Genomic DNA, 24,110 nt, shown 5'->3' on the forward strand with positions numbered 1-24,110 from the left:
ATAAGGTAAATCGGTTTGTTTATATAAAATATCAATAATCTTCGCCAAATAATTGGCATTCGGTAGAAAATTTGAAATACACAGATGCACACATGAGTGTTACGCCTAATTTGATAAGTTGACACAGCCCATACGTAAGATGACGTATTCGAAGATGTTACTATATTACGGGGTCGCGGGCGCCGCCGCGCGTCAGTTGTTTTGTACCGCGCAGGCGCGACGATCGAAATTCGAATTAAACGCGCTCGACGAAAATAACGGTGCGAGTGTTGTGGAGAAATAGTGAAGTGACTGGATTTTAAACAGGTATGTTTATTGATGTTGTTTATTTTCTTATAAAAATACATGGTTGCGGTTGCTGATGCTGGTTTGAAAGCATACCTATATATAAAGTTACCTAATTAAAATTCGTGATTAATTTGTATAATCAATAATCATTCGCTTCGCTAAAACTTCACTTCGCTTTTTAGCGATAAGACCGCCTGTTGTCTGCCTCTAAATTTAATCAATGGTTTATTTTTCTTGTATATTTTTATTGAGGTGTGCCAATAAAGAGTATTCTATCTATCTATCATTATCAACCTATTTAATGTTACGAATTACTAGAGGGCTTGCCTATATATGGCGCTCAGCAGATCAGCATTGCTATCCAACGGGCAATGTGGCCAGCCTTCTGGCCACTCTACCGAGCGACCAGGATTTAGGGCAATTTTTTTATTTATAGTTTTTTAAGTTAAGTGTTTTTTTTATTATCTTTTACATGCTTGTTTTTAGTTGTATCCATAAAATCTTTACGGATTAATATAAAATTGCATATATTTTTATCAAAACATAGTACAAACATTTCGGTTTATTAATACGAGTATTTGTACTAGTAATTACCGAGAAATAGGGAATCACCCGTCAAGATATGTGCAAATATGAAAATCTTGAATTGTAGAGATTATTTTAATAAATCATAAGTAGATGTAGCATTCCTATATCTGCAGCAGTACGCGTTCCTGATTGCATACTGGAGGAACCGCATCCTTTTTGGCAACCTAATCGCAAGAACTGGTACAGGCACTAGTTTTTATGAAAGCGTTTATCATCCGGTCTTCCAAGCCAGAGGAGAAACTAAGCCTTATTGGGCTTAGTTTGGTTTCCTCACGATGTGTTCCTTTATCGAAACGAAAAGTGTCAGAGGTCAATAAATTATACGTGTTCAATAATGTGTAGGTACCTAACCTGTACATTAGTTTACCTTATTATAATGGATTAAGGCTAAGAAATGTATAGGTACATATTTATGAACTCGTCGATACCTACATACGTACCAAAGCATTGGTTTTTTTTTTGTGGTAGAGGAAGCAAACGAGCAGACGGATCACCTGATGGTAAGCGATTACCGCCGCCCATGGACACCTGCAACACCAGAGGGGTTATAAGTGCGTTGCCGGCCTTTAAGATGGGAGTACGCTCTTTTCTTGGATACGATCTCGATCCGTAAAGCTTTTTTGTCTTAATTCAATATACAGATTGGAAAAAAGCCCAGTAGGCCTAAGACGGTCGGTTCTTTATCATTTGTCACCATGCTTGTCACGTTCTAACAAGTATGTAAGCGCGAAAGTAACGGGCATAGTGACAAGTGATAAAAATGGAATCATGCTGCCATCGCTGGAGGGAAAGTGCCATAAAAACTTAAGCTATCTAATTTTACTTAAAGGAAACATTCTTTTATTTTTAAATAGAAACCAAACTGCATTCAAAGATTTTTAAAAATTTGCTTGTGTGAAAATATTCTTGTGTAGGTACTAAATATTCGATTTTATGGATATTTTGTACGACAGACGAGTGCAAGACCTAGTGATTCTTGGATAAATTTTAACATTAACATTAACTGTATCGACTAGCGGAAGAAAGTAGCGAATGTTTATTTTTTAGAATTTTTAATCGGTCCGATCCCCGGGCAAGACAAGCAAATTAAAAAAAAATGTAGTTATGTTTCTTTTTAAAAATAAAAGAATGTTTATTTTAAGTAATATGAACTAACTTCAGGTTTTCAGGCACTCTACCTCCAGGGCCCATTTTTTTTTTTAGTTATATTTAAAGCGTAAGGAATAGAATTATTTTACTTCAGTCCAAGCATTAGGTTTTTTCACGACTAAAACCATTAATTATTATTTAATTGTATGGGTCTTAACCTTGTTCAAATATTTTTGATAGCTTACTGCGCACAGACAATAAAAAAAACTCAATTTTCAACAAAAATAGAAACTTGAATAAAATATCAAAAATAAACTGAAATAACACAAAACGAGTATACGAACTAAGCGTGTAGTAAATATTGGCTTGTAATTAAATATTTTATGTTAATTCACGCTAAGTAAATTGGATAAATATTTAAATGAGCTTAAGCACTGTTAATTTGTCATCAATGTGATTGAATAACTTTAATTAAACTTAGAACGGGTTACTCACGTTTAACTTTAAATACTGTTATTCTCGCAAGTTTATATTGAAACCATACGCTATATGCCAAAAAAATGCATTACATCATTTTAAAAAATAGCTGATACTCTTCAAAATATCTATCTATCTAAATCTAAATCAGACAACGGCGACAAACGTATAAGAACACCCCTTTTTGTGCGTCGGGGATGAAGAGGATCAAATACCGGCCAAGTGCGGGTCGGACTCGCGCATGAAGGGTTCCGTACCGTACCGTATCTATAAATACGGCAAAAAAAATACGTTTGTTGTATGGGAGGCCCCTTAATTCAATTCAATTCAATTCAATTCATTTATTTATTCATAAAATTTACATCTTATACGTCACTAAACTTAAACTGAAATATTTATTTTATTCTGTTTTTTATAGCGGCAACAGAAATATATCATCTGTGAAAATTTCAACTGTCTAACTATCACGGTTCATGAGATACAGCCTGGTGACAGACGGACGGACGGACGGACGGAGTCTTAGTAATAGGGTCCCGCTTTACCCTTTGGGTACGGAACCCTAAAAATGGCTATGACATACGGACAGAAAGACGGAAATAACGAAACTGGATTAAATTTTTCCCATTTTGGCTAAGGAATCCTAAAAATGGGTATTACATGTTAACTGCAACTGCACCCTTAACCTTTTGAATGCCAAGAACACGTAAAGTCGTCGTTACTAGTTTTGCCCACAGCGCCAAGGACAACTATAGGTGTTATGGCGGACGCTGTCAAAGTAACCTTCACACTTTAGAGTAAGGTTTATATTAACTCATTTGCGCCCGGGAGCGTGGTGTTTGAGCGATGTTTGTGTTTATGACATAAAGCGTTCAAAAGGTTAAAGTTTTAAAATGTACACAATATCTCATGTTCATGTACCGTCAGATGCAGAGTTACTTGACCCCCCATCATAAAAGTTTGTATGCAGGACGGGTCAACTATCTCTGCAGCTAATCGTACATCGTTTAGTATAAATTCACTTAATATATAAGTTAAAACCCGGCGACGTGTCGCGAGTGGAGACGACAACTGCAGACGACGTGTTCGTCGCGACTACTACTAGGTGTCTAGCGGACGAAACGCAACTGTCTCTGTTGCACCAATATAGAGGAGCGATAGAGAGAAATGGCAACGCTAATAACGCTATGCTGCGGAGTGTTTAGGCCGTTGGCTACGCACCCTGCCCGCGTAGCCAATATGCTAATCGTTAACGCTCCATAGCGAACGAAACGCAACTGTCACTGTCGCACTAATACGGAAGATAGAGAGAGATGACTACGCCACGCCACGGACCGTTAAGAGGCTGTCAATACCTAAACCGCGCACACTGTCTATTTGTATCGGAGTAAATGAGATAGCACTGTCGCATGTTACTGGGCCTGGGCAAGGGAATAATAAGAAAAATATTTAAATAAAAAAAAGTGGATAATTAGTGTAATATTTTACTCAACCACGGTTTAGATATAAATGTTTTGAAATTGTGATTTTAATTGCAGACCCATAAGTCAAAACAATAAAGACATAAAACCATTTAATTGTGATTTTAAGACCAATCTTTGCAATTATTTTCTATCGAGCCGATTTCGTTCAATCGTGTATCGAGTACAACCAGTCTTTAAAATATAATTAATATGAACATATATTTTTCATACTTGACTAAAACAAATAGTCTTTCTTAAAAAACTGTTTAAGTAACATCAATTTCAAGGACATTGGGTGTTGACAGCCTCTTAACGATTGGCACGTTGGCTACGAGGTGCTGGCGCTATCTGCGGTCGGGCGACGTATCATCTGCCGTTCGGCGACACGTCGCTGATTTCATAGAAATATATATAAATCAGTCGTGTCGCCGCGACGTGTCTGCAGTCGTGACACGTCACCGGGTTCCAACTCGTACCTTTACAATGTTAGTTGTAATCGGTAACTCATAGACGAAATTAGATTCTAAGTATAACAATCAATACGTATGTTAAATAGTCACCTACAGGCTAATCATACACTATCGTTCATATTACAAACCTTATTACAAATGCATAAGTCGCAACCGTTGCATTCTTGCTGGTTCACGAATTGGCATGGCGAATGGTAAGCGTAATCGCTGTTTTTAGATTCAACCATATTTTGGATATAATCTTAAGATAAGAGGAACTCGAAAATTTTTAGCCACGCATTTCTGAGGCTAAAATAATGAAAAAATTTAATATGTGTATAAAGCAATTCCTGTCGAAATTGTTTTTTTTTTTGTTTTATGAATGTATTTATACATAAAAAGTAAATAGTATTGATAATTCTGTCACTAGAAATGAATTGGTACTTAATTTTCGTAAAGTTTTTTGCAACTTTTGGAAAATTGTCAATAAGGATATTTATTTAAGACTATAAATACATAAATATTTGGGGACAGTCTTACACAGATCGACCTAGTCCCAAACTAAGCAAAGTTTGTACTATGGGTAGTAGGCGACGATATACATACGCATATAGATAAATACATACTTATATGCATACACAGAAAATACCCATGACTCAGGAAAAAATATCTGTGTTCATCACATTATATACATAAACGCCCATACCGGGATTCGAACCGTTACGTCAAGCAGGCTAAAGATAAAGATAGTTTATTTTCCAAGTAGACATATTACAATGCGCTTATGAACGTCAAATAAAGATTAGACTCGGCCCCATAGTGGCAATATCGCCATCAGAAGCGTTTGCACTAATTGAATTCCAGAAAAGTTTACAGGACATTTTAATGTTTAAATATAATCAGGAATACACTGTTAAGAATTTTCGGGTTCCTCGTGAGCACGTTGTATAGAATTTTCAAACTTTTGACTACCATATAATCCTGCCGGGCCAAAGTACGACACCTTGTTCATCTGTCAAATTGGATCACGATTTTTTTCTCACACTTTTTTACCTCATCTACTTTTAATAACTTTTTAACTGGCGTTATTTTTTTGTTACCTACATATTTCTTATTTATTTTTTAATTAAAAAAAATCCATTATTCTCTTGGGCGAAAAGATTGATATTACTCCCTGTACACCTGCAAGTTTGCAACCTTTACGAGCAAGTGTGCTGATATATTTTTTTATTTGGAACTACATAGCTATTGGAAATAAAAAAGTAATCGTAGGTAAAAGTCGTGGCAAACCGTGTCTAAAAATACTTTCGGTATATGCAGATTGAAATATGGTTGTTATGTGGCCGGTTGCCAGGAGTGAAAACTTATGAATCTGTCAGTAAATAGTGTTTAGATGTAGGTAAACATCTATTTTTACGTTTTTATAAATTTGATTGTGATAGCGCACTTTGATCTTCAAAGTAGGCAAAAACTCTTTACAATCAATACACAGAGGTGACAGAGGTATAATCCACAAATTTGACATCAAAACTTTCGTAAGACTCAGATATATTTCATATTAATTTTGAATAAGGGTAAAAGGTTAATACCCTTTGAACGCTCTACGTCATAAACATATACATCACTCAAACGCCAAGCTCCTAGGGGCAAGCGAGCTAATGTAAACCTTGCTTGAAAATGTGCAGGTTACTTTGACAGCGTCCGCCATAACACCTATAGTTGTCCTTGGCGCCGTGGACACAACTAGTAACAACGACTTTACGTGTTCTTGGCGTTCAAAAGGTTAAAAATGGTCACTCACTTTTTGCACACTACTCTTTATTGCACTCCTCACAGAGTTTACAATACAGAAATACATATAAACAAAGACAATTGGATGAAGGTAATAACAGGTGCAATTTTTCTGGTGGCAATTTTTGAACGTAAAAGCGTGAGTGACCCATTTTAATATAAGTTAAAACATAGGGCATGGGAACTAGTGTTGGCTGGAACTCGAGTCTTTTGAGTCTGAATTTCCAGACTTGGCGCTTAAAAAACTTGTGAGTCTTTTAAGTCCCGAGGCGAATCTTTTATTGAGTATTTTTTAAGAGCAACTCAAAAGGACTCATGCCTTCGAATAAAGACTCCGTCAATAATTTTATAGGTTTTACCTAAATAATAGTAAAGAAATTAAGTACTTATATATTATTGTATGATTTGTGTACCTAATCCACGAATATTACTTAAAAACAATGCATTTCGAAATTTTGCAAAGAAAAAAAAATTTAGTTCTCTGAAAAGGACTAAAAATCCTCCTATACAAAGGATAAAAGTCTCTCTAACAAGTTGAAAAGAACTCGAGTTTTGACCTAATTATGTGAGTTTGAAAAACTGAGTCGAGTTTCAAAGCAGAGGTCTCAAAGGGCTCGAGTCTTAACCAACACTAATGGGAACTGTTAACGTGTTAAAAACGTTATTACCTTGTTTGCAGATATCGTTAAACCATGGAGCCCCTGGTAGTCGACGTAGTGCATTTCTATCCCCGAGAGAACGCCCAGACACACAACACCGTCAAGTAAGTTTCCGATATACCTATCGAATTATAATCTAAATAGATATCATGCACTAAAGAAAAATTGACCAAGTACACCGGTGGCCGAGGCGGGAATCGAACCCGCGTTTCAGCTTACGCGGCTAACGTCCTGACTAGACCACCCGACCACGGCAGTAACCGTCCCAAATTCGCTGGTGTATGCTATCTTTGAAAGGCTAGGCGCCTTTGACCAACTCTAAGGGCGAGCAGTGTGTGCTTGCACCTCCTATACGAATCCTTTACTGCATTACGGTATAGCGAGAGAGATGGTGCTGCTATCTATCCAACTAGGGAACAAATCTAATTATTTACAGATTTCTCCTCAGATGAGGTTTCTATTGGATGGTTGTGAATTGTTAACAATGACCAAGAGGACAATTTTTTGCAGAAAACTAAACGAAACGCTATATTTTATGTGGAAGAGTGATAGAGAGACAGATAGCGTTAGCGTATCGTTTTGTGCAATTTTCGTCTTGGCTAAGTCCCCCGGTGTGAAGTCAGAAAATGTCCAAAACGACAAGATGTCCCCATAAAAAAAATATTAACAAACTTTTCACTTTTGTATGGGGATTGAAATTGTCCACATCCAAGATGAAAGTTTCCCTTAATTCCGGTGAAATTTTCCTAAAATTTCAGAGAACTTTTACAAACTTTTTTTTGAAACTTTCCGCAACTTGCACATCTGTATACATAGGGCCATCCTGTGTTAACGGTTAACTCCGAGTTAGCGCCACTTGCACCATCCCACTAACCCGGAATTAACCGGTTAAACCGTTAACCCAGTGTCAAATTGTACTGGTAACCATGGTAACTCCAGGTTTAATCGGTTAACCCCGGGTTAGTGGGATGGTGCAAGTGGCCCTAAGTGGCTAACCCTGGATGGCGCAAGTGGCCCATATATTATAATCACGTGAAAACTTGTCGTTTTATACTTTACATACTGTGGAATGTGGATGCCCACTGCTCCGCACGTTTTACCTTTTTTTTTGATGGAGTGTGAATACTCTTACGCACCGTCCTCCCGGCCGAGAGAAGGCCTTTCGTGGGGGATGTGTGGAACTCGCCGTCCCTTTCCCTCTCCCCTGGAGAGGGGGGAGAGCTTGACGCACGTTTTATAAAATACCCTACGAGACGTAACGCAACTTGAGTCATTGATTCTATGAGTCAGGAAGGAATGGCATCATTTTTGCGATCTTCAATCCCTTCAATTTGAACAAGCCGCGCGTTTGCATTTATTGTTTCTTTCCATTCACGGCTACATAATGTCTTAAATACAACGCAGTGAGCGGCCAAGAGTACCTTGTGCACTGCCACGCCAACCTCAGCAGTGCACAGTTCAAAGTCAGTGAATTCTGTGTCTTCGAAAAGGTTAGAAAATGTCTCTTTTTTACTTACAGACACAGTCAATTCAAAAGGTTTCAGTACATATCGACCGTGATTCCCGATGTCATTAGACGCATTAGCAAAGTCTATCTCACCCATTTCTAGCCAATCTGTCCATTGTTCTGAACATACCCATTCTTTGGAAATCTCTAGCTCTTTGCAATTAACTTTCAAGTTAATAATTTGTCCTTGACACTTGTGTAGAACGGAATCGCTCAATTTACTTGATATCTTAATTGAGACTGGGTCATCCTCGTAAGGCGTTTCATTAGATTCCGGTGAAATTTGAGCAAATATAAAACGGACTTGGGCTAAGTCATCAATTTCAAAGGGTCCAAATATGTCTTTTACAACAGTATCTTATTTATCGCCTTTTTTAACATTATTTACAATATGTTTAAGGCGAAACGTAAGTTTCAAGACGGATCCTCGTCGTATTTCTGTCCAAGTTCTAGAAATAATGTACGATATGTAAGGAAACTTTTAAATATATGGTATCTATATGCTCATTGAAAACTGCGTTTTACTTGGAAAATATGTTTTAATACGAAATTGAAACATGCAAAAACTCCTTTGTAGAATTATTGTGCAACAACGTGAGATCAGGATGGCTTAGCGGATTGGACAATTGAACTGTCCTATTAGTACCTAGGTACCTTGGATATAAACAAAGACTCTAGGATCCATCCTAGGGAGAGTCCATTCTACACCCAGCTGGTAGCGATGATATCCTCGCGGTAAGAAACGCTGGTAGTTGGTAGCCTAGCTGTGAAGGAGTGCGGACGACGGAGATGCGAGGAAGTTGACAAGAGTTGTCTCCACGCGATAATGTTCAGGATTCCTACGATAGGCCCTTATCACCACCTGAAGAGCGTTTTGATGTAGAATAGTGTCATTTCTGAAAATATTCGAGTACCTAGGCCTAAAATATGGATCAGTACTTACGCTTTAATAACCATCATACCATCGTACCATCGAGCTGATCTGATGATGGAGACAGGAGGTGGCCATAGGAACTCTGTGATGAAACAACGCAACCTAATTGTGTTTGGGGTTTTTAGAATTGTCACGATGAGTATTAGTTGCCTGTGGAAAGAAAAGTACAGGTAGTACTTGTACAAAAAAATAAATTAGAAAAGTACTTGTACAAAAAATTAAATTGTAGTCAAAAACTTATTTCGAGTACTTATAGTGTTTAACATATAGGTACACGTATGTACTGCTAGAACAAAACAGACTAAGTATAAAATTATATAGGTACTGTACAGAACAGTAACATACATCTACTTTATAATTATATCCGTAATAGTTCTAATATAATACTGAGATAATATTATTCATCTTTACTACAGTCATCATCGGATATACTCGATTAATTACAAAGTAAGTATAATGGAAATCTTGTTTACATAACAGTTGCAAAAACTCGCTGATTAACTATAAGCTAGAAGATGTTAATAACGGAAAAACAACATACTTAGTAGGTTGTTAAATTAGCATGAAAAAGTCATTGAAATACTGATTTCACAATACACAATACTCTACAATACAATACATTACAATACAATACTCTTACGTAAATGTACAGAAACATTTGGATAGAGGGAACAACAGCCGGTCTTATCGCTTCAGAGCGATCTCTTCCAGACAACCTTATATAACAAAATTGTACAATTATTTTATTTTTAAATACCTATGCAGGATATTTTTATGGCTGGTAGCTAGCTGGTAGAATTGACTTTTAAATGATGATTTTGAATGATATTTTTTTTATTACGTTCATTTGGATTTGATTTTTTGTTATTTAATAGTTAGTATTTTCCTCGCGTTGGTGTGGTGAACATTTTTTTGTTTCATCAGAGACAAAGTTTGTTTATCTAACCCTCGTGCCTTGAAATCCTCGCAACGCTCAAACGCTTCCTCGGGTATCAATATTAGCACGAGCGGTTAAACAACAACGTTGCCCCCTTGTAAATCAAATAACTATTTCTTTTATTTTTTATTTGGTAAACTGTTTGCATAGGTATGAGGTGGTCAACGGAGAAGACCCAACAGTGGCCATCGTGCGACGAGGTCAGCCCTTCAACGGTGTGGTCCGATTCACCAGACCCTACGATGAGCAGGCAGACCTAGTGCAGCTGGTCTTCACGCTGGGTATGTGTGCTTGCATACCCACGTTTCTAGCAAAAATCACTTACGAGACACTATAATTATTCAAAGCGTAGGGACACTCCATTTATTCTACGGGATCGCTTTAGCTGAAGAACTTAAAGAAACAGTCAATCATTCATTATCGTCAGGTGACAACCAACTCATTACTACCACAAGTTTAGTGCCATAATGAATCGTACAACTACGCAAGGAAAACCTAAGCCTCCTACGTGTATACGTATGTACAATACGCTGTGAATGTGAAAGGGTGTTTAACAGCAAGTTTGGCCTGGCCAGCCACATAAGAACTCATAAGAGGAAAAACCCTTGATTGCTGAGGTCGCCGTCATCGAAATCGATGTGGAGGGCTATATATACAAGTACCAAAGCAAGGTTGATATTTGTTTGATATTTTTTTTTAATAATTAGAGTAATCGACAAATATTTATATTATGAAATTATGACATAAAATAACACTTGCACTGCGTGTGTTATCAAAATCGTTGCACACTTGTCTTGGTCTAACTTTAGCAAGTTTTGGTTGTCACCTGACTGACATTCAATCAGTTAACAAACCTTGTTAGATTCCTACATGGTAGTATAGTATCTCAGGAATATTCCTGACCCTACCCTGAAAAAATGTCCTCAAAGCAAAACAAGCATAGACAATGCAACAATAAAAGCGAAAATCGCTTTAACTTAATGGTGAAAGCATGGAATTCAACAATCTCACAGGCATTTGCCATTGATAGCTTATTGTAAAAATTTATATTATTTAATTTAACAATGAAATAATTTGCAGGCGACAAACCCGCGATGGAGACGATGGGCTCCATGTTTCTAAAACGCGATGCCGTTGCCGACAAGCACGCCTGGAGCGCGAAACTCACCGACGTGCAGAATGACACACTTTCCTTCGAGGTTGGTTTTATTATGTTTTACTATGGAGGGCTTTTGAAGTGGGTATAGTAGATGTCTTAAAACTGTCTTAAAACATGTCTCAACTTCAAAATATCTTTGCCCGATGTTTCATTTGTCGAATTTTCATTTGATCGAACGGTTTTTTACAAACTTTCGAAAAAGGCATCCTGTAGAAACCTTTGGGTTAGGTGAGATTGGTGACCTTTCAAAAAATTCAACGGTTTTTAGAAAAGCGCGTTCGGTCAAATGAAAATTTCGGGATTCTAACAATCGGCTTTAAACTTTTCGGAGATGAGATAGTTAACCCTAATGGGTTTGGGTACCTTTGGGTTTTGTATGGGTAATTGGTATGGGCCTTTAAACTAGCGTTTTTTTTTAAACGGGCTTAAAAGGTGCCTTAAATCCAGCTGCTTCTTATTGAATCGTGAATTCTATTGGATGGCCAGATTATCGATCGACTCTTTTGATATGGACTTTTGAAAAGCACGACTCATAATTCCCAAACCCAGAGTCGTATTTACCCTAGGGCCAAGCTATGGGCCATGAGGCCAAGGCTCGGGGCGGCAGGCTGCAAAAAGCGGTAAAATAGGGTCTTTTATATTTAATAGCGCGGCGGGCGGCGAATCTAATGGGCCCGGGGCGCCAAAAATTTAAATACGCCTGAAGATGTTGACTGCAAAACTAAATTTGGATTAGCAACTACGAATGGATTTCCAAATAAAAATGTAAATGAAGTGGTAAAAAACACTAGAACAATTCAAGTTTAGGTAGGTACTTGATTAAATTATAATATTGAACTACTTAAACGGTATAAACGTTCTGTTTTTAGAAGCAAACTTACGAATCTCGCATTTAAATTACCGATTATGTAAATGGGAATAAATAATGTGACATTGTGTTGAGTAGTCACCATTTTGGCTTGAATTCTATTGGAACCTTGCCACAACAAGAACACAAATTATTAACTGACTTCAAAATTTCAATACTTTTTTAATTAATGGAATTATTTTTTTAACAAAATTTCTTATTAGGAGCCTGTTTGTTGGGATTTTTTTTAATACCACGTCGGTGGCAAACAAGCATACGGCCCACCTGATGGTAAGCAGTCACCAGCAGCAGCGATGGAGCCTATGGACGCCTTCAACTCCTGAGGACTTACATGCGCGTTGCCGACCCTAAATTAAATTTGTTTCTGTATGCTTCTCAATTTTTCGAAGACGGATGAGTGGATTTGGGAAATTCTATTTGTGTGAAAGGATATAGGGTGGATATATGGACCCATTGAGTTATTATTATAGATAAGCCATACTAAACAATGAAATTGTCGCACTTGCAATCTGTACCACGCGACCCAAACGTCGTAAGCGCCGTAAAATTCATGGCGCTTACGCGTTTAGGTCGCGAGATTCACGCTCCGCTTCTATGGTTTGTTGTCAAAACAACAACAACTCATGGCGCAAAATACTGGTTCTCTGTGCCGGTTCTATACATAGTAATCTTCTTCTTCCTCGCGTTGTCCCGGCATTTTGCCACGGCTCATGGGAGCCTGGGGTCCGCTTGACAACTAATCCCAAGATTTGGCGTAGGCACTAGTTTTTACGAAAGCGACTGCCATCTGACCTTCCAACCCAGAGGGGTAAACTAGGCCTTGTTGGGATTAGTCCGGTTGGGGTCTATACATAGTAATATTAATTCAATAATAGATAATATGCTGTGACGGATAATAGAGAGAGATTACTTGAAGGTAACGTTGGTGGTGAGTAAGGTAAGGTTTACTCCTAGTGACAGTGTTACAATGTCATCATTTATATCAAACTTTGGACGACCGGTTTGGCCTAGTGGGTAGTGACCCTGCCTACGAAGCTGATGGTCCCGGGTTCAAATCCTGGTAAGGGCATTTATTCGTGTGATGAGCATGGATATTTGTTCCTGAGTCATGGGTGTTTTCTATGTATTTAAGTATTTTATACATATTTATATATTATATAAATATCGTTGTCTAAGTACCCTCAATACAAGCCTTATTGAGCTTACTGCTATCTCTATTGCACGTGTATAACTATAATGCTGTCACGCTCGCACAGTGACATTGACAACCGGCATCATGGGCGCCAGGCGAGAGCAACAGGCGAGTCAATGTACGAAAATCCATGTGGAAAGCTTATTGTTTTTAACGTAGACGGACTTTACCAATTATTGTTATGAAGACGTGGTTTATAGGTGTTTTCAAGGTGTCTCGAAAAACTGGTGTATTTTTTATTTTTACCTTTTTACATATGAGCAGATTATTTACTTTTTTACGAACCGAAATATCTAACCAAGATAATTACCAAAAAAATAGAGACAGGTTTTATATTTATGTTTGTTTAAATTTTCCTTAAGCATACACGTGGCATACACTTAACATCGGAGGTATAACATAAAAACATAATTGAGATGTATGACAGCAAATTGGTAGTAGGTAGTAGGTACTCAATGAATATGAATGGAAATTTAATGTTTTTATAACTATAGCATTTTATGTTCATGTCCTACCCTACCTATACTGTATATTATAGGTTCACCATGCCCGTCTGTCTGTCTGTCGTCTGTCTGTAAGTGCTAGAAAGCTGCAATTTCAATACTTAAATCATGCATGGCGTAAAACAATAAAGATTATCTTAATGAAAATAAAAGTACCTACAAAAAATACTTTGACCCCTCCTAACTTTTGAACCATGGGTCCGAAAAATTTGAAAAATACTTTTACTTAAATACGGAAAGAAAACTACAGGGAGCCTGATCGGTCCAGCCGTTATTGAGTTATTGCAAAAAGTCTTCTCTTCTTAATAGTCTGTTCGGAAGGAGAAGAGTCGTGGAATGTATTGGGCTCCATATATTCCATGACCCTTCACTTTCTGCACAGACTCAAAAAAGTCATATCGGAATCAGAATCGGAATATCATTTATTTGCCGACTTTGTGTGGTACATATTCTAATCGTAAATGTCTCTTATGGCCGGTGAGCCAGCTAACTTTTGTCCTAATGGATCTGTGTTTGCTGTGTTCTATTTATTCGCAATAAGTTTAATACAAACAGTACCTCTAGTGTAAATTTAATCGACATCATAACGTGACGAACGCGTTTGCGTTAAGTCTCATTTTGTATAGGATTTTGAGTTTCCAAAACGTCCCGCTTGGCGCGCTCTTTCTAAATCACATACAAAATGAGACTAAACGCAAACGCGTACGTCACGTTTCGAAATCGAATTTATTTACACTAGGGGTACTGATTACGTGTTTTGTTTTTGTATGCTTACAAACTATCTTACTCTAAAGGGACGCGGGACTTTCGTTTTATCGATAGGCCACCCCCTATGTACTTTTTTTTATTAGGGTCATACATTTTTTCGCCTATTCTGTAATTCGCCGTGCGCCATGTAGGCATTGTATAATGTTAGACAAATACAATATTGTGATTATTAAATAAAACAATATCATGATTGATTGAGAACTCCGTGTATTCTCTCACTCGTCTTTTTCCAGCGTCCGTCACGTGATCATAGTGCGTTCCAAAACTCATTACTTAACTACGAACATGATACATTTTCCCCCTTATGTGGTAAGTCTGTCTCATAGTCTTTAAGATAAGCTGGAGGGTTAATAATACGTTTAGGTCTTCCTTCACAATTAGCCGAACATCCAGGTTCCATAACCTGCTCCGAACCCATAGGCAACTCCGAGTCCCCATCCTCTAAAGGTATAACACATCGTCTAGGCGACCTAACATAATCATCTGATGGGATCTTGGAAGTTGCTGATGGCTTCAATTGCGAAGAGTTCCTTCTTAATATAGAACCCTGATCATCTTGGATCAAATAAGACCTGGGCGAACTGTGAAGGCCCACTATTTTGGCTGGCAACCATACATTTTCTCTGCGATACACAACATCTTGCCCTTTTTCTAGATTATAATTATAATGTCTAGCAGTCTTATCATAATTGGTTTTATTTATAATGTTTCTTTTTTCTTGATACTTATCAAAATCAGTGACTACTTTTGGTGCAAGCAATTTGTTGTGTATTGGCAGTGTAGACTTAGTAAAACGACTAAACAACAATTGTGATGGAGAATATGGTGAACCTATCACTGGGCTATTTCTATATTCTAAGATAACAAGATGTATATCTAAATTCTCATCCTTGCATTTTTTTAACATAGTTTTTGCTATACCAACATATTTTTCAACAAAGCCATTCGATTTAGGATACAGCGGGCTAGATGTAACAACAGAGAATTTATACAGTTTTGCAAAGTTTTTAAATTCAATAGAGTTGAATGGCATGTTGTCAGCTCTGAGAATGCTTGGTATACCATGAGTAGCAAATAAGGTTTTTAATATATTTATAACTGTTGTAGCAGTCATGGAATTAACTTTAATTAGATCAAACCACTTAGTATAGTAGTCAGCCACTACTAGATAGTTTTCATTACCATAATTTAGAAAATCACAACCCACTTTATGATATGGGAGTGACGGCGTAGTTTCATCTAATAATAAGGATTCCTTTACTTTTTTAGCACTATATTTTTCACATAAATGACATTTACTTATAGTATCAATGATATTGCTTTTCATGTTTAGCCAAAAGAAAAGTGACTTGGCTCTACCCAGTGTTTTTGTGATACCAAAATGTGAAGAATGTACTCTTTCCAAAACAGTTTTTACAAGAGATGAGGGAACTATAATCCTATGATCTAAATATACAATATTATTTTCAACTACAATGTTATTTTTTAATTTCCAGTAAGGTTTGACAAGATCTGTAACTTTATCAATATTTGTAGGCCAGCCATTATTATAGTATTCTATCAGTTGGGATAGTGCTGCATCTTTACATGTGGCTTCTGTAATCTCTATCAGAAAACTATCACTTACATTCACAGTATGAACAACGCGGTCCAAAGATTGTTCAAGTGTACTAGCATCAGCTTTTGAAGATGCTCTACTTATAGCATCTGCAATCAACATCTGTGAACCCTTAACATAGCGGACATCAATATCATATATATTTAGTTTTAATCTAATTTTTCGTAATCTTTGAGATTCAATGGAATAAATTTCTTTTTTCATTAATGCAACTAATGGTTGGTGATCAGTTTGTACTACAGTATGCCTACCATATATATAATAATGAAATTTTTTACAAGCAAATAAAATGGCTAAAAATTCCTTGTCTATTTGACCATATTCACATTCAGTTTTACTTAGGCTTTTAGATGCAAATGCAACTGGTTGTTTAAATTGCATTAAAACACAGCCTATTGCATTTTTTGAACTATCTGTTTGGATAGTTAAAGGTTGCTTGGGATCAAAATTTCTTAAAACAGGTGGACTAACAAGAATATTTTTAATTTGTTCAATACACTTTTCATGAGTCACTCCCCACTGAAACATAACATCTTTTTTTAAAAGTTCTCTTAGCGGGCTTGTTAATTCGGACAATCTTGGGATGTAATCTCTCATATAATTTACCATGCCCAGAAACCTTTGTAAACTTTGTTTATCAGAGGGTGAGTCATAATCCATTATAGCTTTAACCTTATTTTTATCAGGCATCAAACAACCATTAATTATCTCATGCCCAAAATACTTTACTATTTCAGGGAGATACTGAAATTTTTTAAGATTAAATTTAATATTTAATTCTTGTGCCCTCCTTAAGACTTTTTCTAAAGCCACATCATGTTCCTCTTTTGTTTTTCCATATATTAAAAAATCATCAATGTAAATAAATGTATTTTCAATGTTTTTGAAACAATTTTCACAGTTTTCTTGAAAAATTTCAGCTGAAATGTCTAATCCGAATGGTAAAACATTAAAATTGTATGTGCCAAAGACTGTTGAGAATGTACAAAGCTTTTTACTAGATTCAGAAAGACCAATTTGCCAAAAAGACTCTTTTAAGTCTAGGACCGAGAAATATTTTGCCTCAGATATTTTAGATTTAAGGTCATTTATAGTTGGTATTTCATAATATTTCTTAAGAATACACTTATTTAGATCCCTAGGGTCTAAGCACACACGGATTGCATTTTGGTCTTTCTCAACTATCACAATTCTATTGACCCATTCTGTGGCTTCATCTGTCTTTGAAATGACACCTTTTTGACACAATCGTTCAAGTTCAGACTTAAGTTTTTCTTTTAATTTTAGAGGAATACGATGAGGTGGTTTTGAGATCGGTACAGACCCTTCTTTCAGTAGTATTTGACATTCAGCTGGAAATCTCCCTGGTCCAGTAAATACATTTTGGTACTTTGAAACTAATTCAATTTTCCTTGGATCATCTGTAACAATATCATTTTCCAATAGGTCAATTTTATTAATATATTTTCTTTCAACTAAACCTAGCATTGAACAAGCATCTCTGCCAAGGGTTGGTTGAAATTCTGAATCTGTCACAATAAATTCTATAAAATAGCATTTACTTATTAATTTGACTTCCAACAATATGGAGCCATATACTTTTATCCCTGTATTGTTGTAAGCATAAAGGTTACATTTAGAAGTTTCCAACTTCAGGTTTTTTCTTTGTTTAATAGTTTGATAAATACCCAACGGAATCAAGTTAACATCGGAACCAGAATCTAGCTTGAACTTGACACTCTTGGTGTCTTCTATTAATAATGTTTGTGTCCATTCTTTAGAACGTACCTTCTGAACACTGCCACAATAAAATTCACCATCACTATCTTCCTGATTTTGCAGGCTACTTACTGCAATAACTTTTACATATCGGCTGCGGCACACTGTTGCATAATGATTGTACCGATTGCACTTTGTACATAATTTGCCTCGAGCCGGACACATTTCGAGTTTACGCTCATGTTGCTCTCCACACCATTTGCATTTTAGTACCATATTATTTTGAACCGGTTTGCTGTTGGATCTTCTGTCAACCACCTTGTCAACCTTGACTTTGCCCTGGACCTCTGCAGCTTGTTGACGTCCTAATTCAGCAAGTCGCAACTTTGTGATTACCGTGTCCAGATCCGCATCGCCTTCTATTACTATTTTCTTCTGCGTATTCAAATCATTGGTACCTAGTACGAGTCGATCGCGAACAGCTTCATCTTCCGCTTCAAATTTACAACTTTTAACTAGCCTCTTTACGTCAGTTAGGAAGCTGTCAAATTGTTCACTTTCCTCCTGCTTTCTGGTGTAAAAAAGGAACCTTGAATGAAGCACATTTTTTTTAGGCTCGCAGTATTCTTGGAATTTTTTCGTGACATTTTCGAAATTGTTTTTCTCATCTTCCGTCAACGCGAAATTATTGAAAATTTTAATGCCATCCTCCCCGATGACATTTAAAAGTATCGCCACCTTCCTAGCATCTTCACTTTTATCTAAACCGGACGCCACCAAGTATATTTTAAAGTTTTGATCAAATGTTCTCCAATTCTCTGACAGATTTCCGGATACGTTTAGTTTTTCAGGTATGTTAAACATTGACATGATTGATGGAGACTGCGACTGCGCCATGTATAATGTTAGACAAATACAATATTGTGATTATTAAATAAAACAATATCATGATTGATTGAGAACTCCGTGTATTCTCTCACTCGTCTTTTTCCAGCGTCCGTCACGTGATCATAGTGCGTTCCAAAACTCATTACTTAACTACGAACATGATACAGGCATCCCCAGGGGTTTCAAGGTCTTTTATTTGCAATCTTGCGATATTTTCCAGCATCTTGGTGTTGCGGTTCTCAGCACGCGGATGCCAAGCTTCGATGTCAGCCATATCCCAGATCGCTTCTGTGGGTCTTGGTAATTGTGAGGCATTTTTTAGTGCTATTCTGTATTGACGTTCGATTTTGGACAGGTTCGTTGCGCTATACCTGAGAGTAGTTGCACCACTCCGTAGTCCAGCAGCGGTAGGATGCAAGTCTGTATGATGGCCAGTTTCGTTTCCAGTTTTGTCTTCGGGTGGTATCCTATTGTAGGGCCGAGGGCTCCTCTGACTTGTTTTAGTTTTTAGACGACCTTAGCTATGTGTTCGTTCATCTTCATCTAAAAAGTCGTACACAGCGCTGCGAAGTTACTCCCCTATGCTGTTATGTACATGATGTGATACTTAACTTACTACTAGCCCCCGTTTAGCCTATTTTCATGGAATGGTAACTAAATACGTAAGCCTACACTGAGCTTGGCTGGACAGTAAATGTGGTCAATAATATAAGAGACGACGTAGGTACTCAATGAAATTTTCATTTTTTTAAAGAATCTCTATGCTTACCAACACTGTAATAAATAACATTGTGACGTTGTCTTAAAATATTTTTTTTTATACAACGTCGGTGGCAAACAAGCATACGGCCCGCCTGATGGTAAGCAGTCTCCATAGCCTATGTACGCCTCCAACTCCCCCCCCTCGTTGAGCTCTGGCAACCTTACTCACCGGCAGGAACACAACACTATGAGTAGGGTCTAGTGTTATTTGGCTGCTGTTTTCTGTAAGGTGGAGGTACTTCCCCAGTTGGGCTCTGCTCTAGATCTGGAATGACATCCACTGGCTGTGCCCTACCACACAAAGCGAGATGACATTCACAATGCCCATACCTCTCTTTTGGACGTAGTTTAAGGACGTACCCGGGTCCAATAAAATTTGACATGCAATTTCCCTTAAAGCGCATTCAGAGAATTTTATGGATGTAACCATAACATGACTAGGCACTTGTACTCTTTGCAATACCTTTGCTTTTCTGCATACTACATACAAAGCTATTGCTTTATAGACTTTTAAGTGGGCACTTAACAACATTTGTACACATTCCACCCGCCGACCTCTAACACCAAACCAGTCCAAGATAAATAGTTTGGCCACGACTCGGCAATAATATTACGCATCTTTGCATAATTATATACCTATTGGCTACTAAACAAACTGATAACATAAATTTATTCATATTATGCATAGTTTTACGGCGAAATGTGACAAAGTTGTTAATAGTTATTGTTTTTCTCGATCGTAAAATGTATTGTTTATTTAATTGACCTTATCTTCTTGTATCTAAAACACTCATTTTAATATCAATTCTTTTAATAGCTTCCAACCAGTTTTGACACTTTAAATAAATATTTATCAAAGAGAATTTGAAATAGAGGTGGATTGTCAAAGAAAACTTTCGACACATGATTAAAACTTTTAGAACGTCCTCCTTCTTCCTTCCTTATTCTTTCACTGATATGTGTTAAATTTGTTGTTGAATATACATGGGGATCAAATCGGTAGCTCTAAAAGTCCTCTATCATTGGCTTTCGTTCGATCCGTAGAACGCAACACCCTGTTGTGTAGGATAAATAACATTAAAATAGAATTCTCTGTACCGATTAATATACTGTAAAAAGTTAATAACCCGCCCATCTTAACTTTAAAAGCTCTAAATTATGGTCCAAAATGAACTCTAATATGTCCTGTCAAGTGTAGATATTATTTGAATATCGAAGTTCTATGGCAAAATATATTTATCAATAGAAGAAAAAACCCAGACAAAACCAAAGGCAGTGTCTTACCTGAGCGAATAACTCGCGAACGCGAAGCGGCGCGGCGCGGCGCGGGTGAATTCAATCCTTTGATGATACCTATGGAAGTGTCCTACGTGGGCGATCTCCGAACCGCGCCGTGCCGCGCCGCGTCGCATTCGCGAGTCATCGCCTACGTAAGCCGCGCTGAAACAGAACATTGGTTATTTTACTTAAATCGCATTGAAATTATAGATCGTAGTTGTAGTACTAAGAAGAGATGCGTTCCACATAGATTTCCGTACATTGACTCGCCTATTGCTATCTCTATTGCACGTGCATAATTATATTGTTGTCCCGCCTATGATGCCGGTTGTCAATGTCACTGTGTGAGCTTGATAGCAATACATAAACAATTATGCGCCTGCAATAAATATAGCATCAGGCGGATCACTGTACAAAAATGTATGTGGAAAGCATCTCTTTTCTATAGTTGGGTGTTTTTACGGTATACATACATACATATGTAATAACTATGTCTTGTTCCAGATATCAACTCCAGTGGACGCGCCAGTGGGATGCTGGGCGCTGCGCGTGGTTACGCGCATTAAGAACTCGTCCGCGAGGGAGATCTATGACTACGATCAAGACTTATACATCCTCTTCAACCCATGGAACCCTGGTACGTCTGCATCAGGATTTATTCTTCGGTTAAACCTCAACCCATTTACTAGAGTAATTTCTTGATAAAACGAATAAAAGTTCATCAAAAGGGGATATGTATATATATATATATATATATATTATTATATTATAACGAGCCCATTGTGTCCCACTGCTGGGCAAAGGCCTCCCCCTCCTCTTCCACTCATCCCGGTTTTGAGCTACGACCGGCCAGTCCCTCAAAAAGGAGTCTAAGTTATCCCGCCATCGCCGACGAGGTCTGCCAGATCCCCGGTTTGACTCGTGGGGCACCCAATCCGTGGTTATCTTGGCCCACAAGTCATTCGGCATGCGGCAGACATGCCCAGCCCAGTCCCACTTTAACTTGGTCACTTTTCGAGCTACATCTATACTCTGAGATTTAGAGCGCATCGTGGTGTTCCGGATGCGATCTCTTAGTTTAACACCTAATATGCTGCGCTCCATGGCTCTCTGGCAAACCCCGAGTTTGGACTCAAAAGGGGATAAACTTTTTAAAACTATTCTCATGAAACCTTTAAAAAAACTCAACCCCGAAATCAGATTAATCGTTATCTCATAACTGAACAGACGTAGGCAGCTGAACGAATTAAATAACTTCCAAATATTTGTTTTGAATAAATGAACTACTTGTTTTAAACAATATGGCATTTCAATTCGTGATATATTGAATATTTTAGCTTTAAAAATAATATATTCTGTTAAAATAAGAAACGCAACATTTCGATACTTCTCTGAGATTCCCACGTTACAGGCTGAGTCTAGTGTGGGGATCAATGTACTACTCCTCTAGTAATGCCAAATTCTTGAAATAAATATATTCTTTATTCTTATTCTTTATTCTTAATTTTTGTAATTCTCAATACCTATTGGTAAAGGTTTTTTTAACTAGCGGAATTTTTTGTTACCTTAAAGACACTCGCTTGCTAAACTTTATCAATGCCTACTTAATTTCCCAGATGACCAAACCTACATGGAAGACTGCGCGCTACTCCAAGAGTACGTCCTCAACGACGTGGGCAAGGTGTGGGTGGGCCCCATCAAGACTACACGCGGCAAGCCGTGGGTCTACGGCCAGTTCGATATTGACGTGCTGCCGGCTGTCATGTTCATGCTTGACCGAGCTAATATGCCATTCAACCAGTGAGTTATACTTCCTTAAGTATTAGTTAGACCTCCTACACTAGCGTTTTTTGAGCGTCGATGTCTAGTGAGCGCTATGAAAAATGCGCCAACGTTGCGTCGAGCAACAGCCATAGAGTTTACTATACGCCGACGCTCGGGAGACGCTAGTGGTCTCTCTTACTCGTATATTCAAGGCATGTTTTACCAAAATCAAGATCATCAGAACCACGCTGGTAGACCTTGAGTTTAAAGCATTCAACATCAATGCGCCGCCGGCGTTTGTGTCGATTTGCCTATGTAGGAAAAAAGTCTTATACAAATTTATTTAAAAGCATTATTATTAAAATAATTTTGAGTTGATATTGCCAGATAAATTAAGCTAAAATTTTCCTTTTCTTTCTCTCAAGTCAGTCCATCTTCGTGGGTGGTGTTAGCTGAACTAAAATCCCAAAATGCTTCAGTAACCTCAGCTCGATTAGGTATAATGTGTCCGTTAAAAATTATAACCAACTGTCAATACAGAATCCGACTAAATATGACTGTCTTATAAAAACAAGTGACTGGATCATACATAACCATAAATATGGGTATTTAAATACATATGGGTCGCAAAACGTAGAACACTATGTTCAAAGGCTGCCCTTGCACTTGGTCATTCTTCTAATATAAATCTTCCAGACGCGGTGACCCAGTCCGTCTCTGCCGCATCATATCCAAAATGGTCAACTCCAACGACGATGACGGCGGCGTATTAATAGGCAGCTGGACTGGACATTATGAGGATGGCACTGCGCCTTCTGATTGGACGGGCTCCGTTGAGATCTTGCAGCAGTACCTTCAGACGCAGCAGGAAGTGCCGTACGGGCAGTGCTGGGTGTTCGCTGGCGTTGTTACTACAGGTAAGGGTTGAGCTCTCAGAAAAACTACAAGACTAATTACTATACTATTTATATGCCTGAGACGAATGATTTAATAGTTGTGCAGTGGTGTTTTTGTAGCTTAGTTTTGGACTAAAATTTAGCTAACAAGGAAGGGTACCCAACTGTCCGACTCCGATTTGATTAATTTTGATATATGTTATAGAGTAGTCTAAAATAACGGACACGTATTTTTTTTTAGCTGCCCAAACTCAACCTATTGGCAGAAATTGTCCTCCAAAGTACTAAAAAGTTACTAAATCTTCTAACTCCTATAGAAAGTGATGCTCAAGCAACTTGCTAGTTAATGGCTTGTTTGAGTATAATAATAATAAAATGCTTTATTGCACGCTACAAAAAAACGGACTTAACCAATAGGTTGAGTTTGGGCAGCTAAAAAAAATACGTGTCCGTTATTTTAGACTACTCTATAACATATATCAAAATGAATCAAATCGGAGTCGGACAGTTGGGTAC

At 37.6% G+C, this 24,110-nt stretch overlaps 1 protein-coding gene across 1 annotated transcript in view; it reads left to right on the plus strand.

The window, feature by feature from the left end:
- Positions 1 to 153: 153 nt before the first annotated feature.
- LOC133527809 (hemocyte protein-glutamine gamma-glutamyltransferase-like) overlaps positions 154 to 24,110 on the plus strand; it is a 32,477-nt gene continuing 8,520 nt past the window's right edge. Inside the window, exons 1-7 of the mRNA XM_061864985.1 lie at positions 154 to 306; positions 6,822 to 6,905; positions 10,330 to 10,460; positions 11,260 to 11,378; positions 21,439 to 21,571; positions 22,551 to 22,734; positions 23,395 to 23,615. Of these exons, the coding sequence (XP_061720969.1) occupies positions 6,835 to 6,905; positions 10,330 to 10,460; positions 11,260 to 11,378; positions 21,439 to 21,571; positions 22,551 to 22,734; positions 23,395 to 23,615 (859 nt within the window). The 5' untranslated portion in view covers positions 154 to 306; positions 6,822 to 6,834. The remainder of the gene's footprint in view (positions 307 to 6,821; positions 6,906 to 10,329; positions 10,461 to 11,259; positions 11,379 to 21,438; positions 21,572 to 22,550; positions 22,735 to 23,394; positions 23,616 to 24,110) is intronic.

The sequence above is a fragment of the Cydia pomonella genome, chromosome 18, assembly GCF_033807575.1.
Source record: "Cydia pomonella isolate Wapato2018A chromosome 18, ilCydPomo1, whole genome shotgun sequence".
Classification (NCBI taxonomy): domain Eukaryota; kingdom Metazoa; phylum Arthropoda; class Insecta; order Lepidoptera; family Tortricidae; genus Cydia; species Cydia pomonella.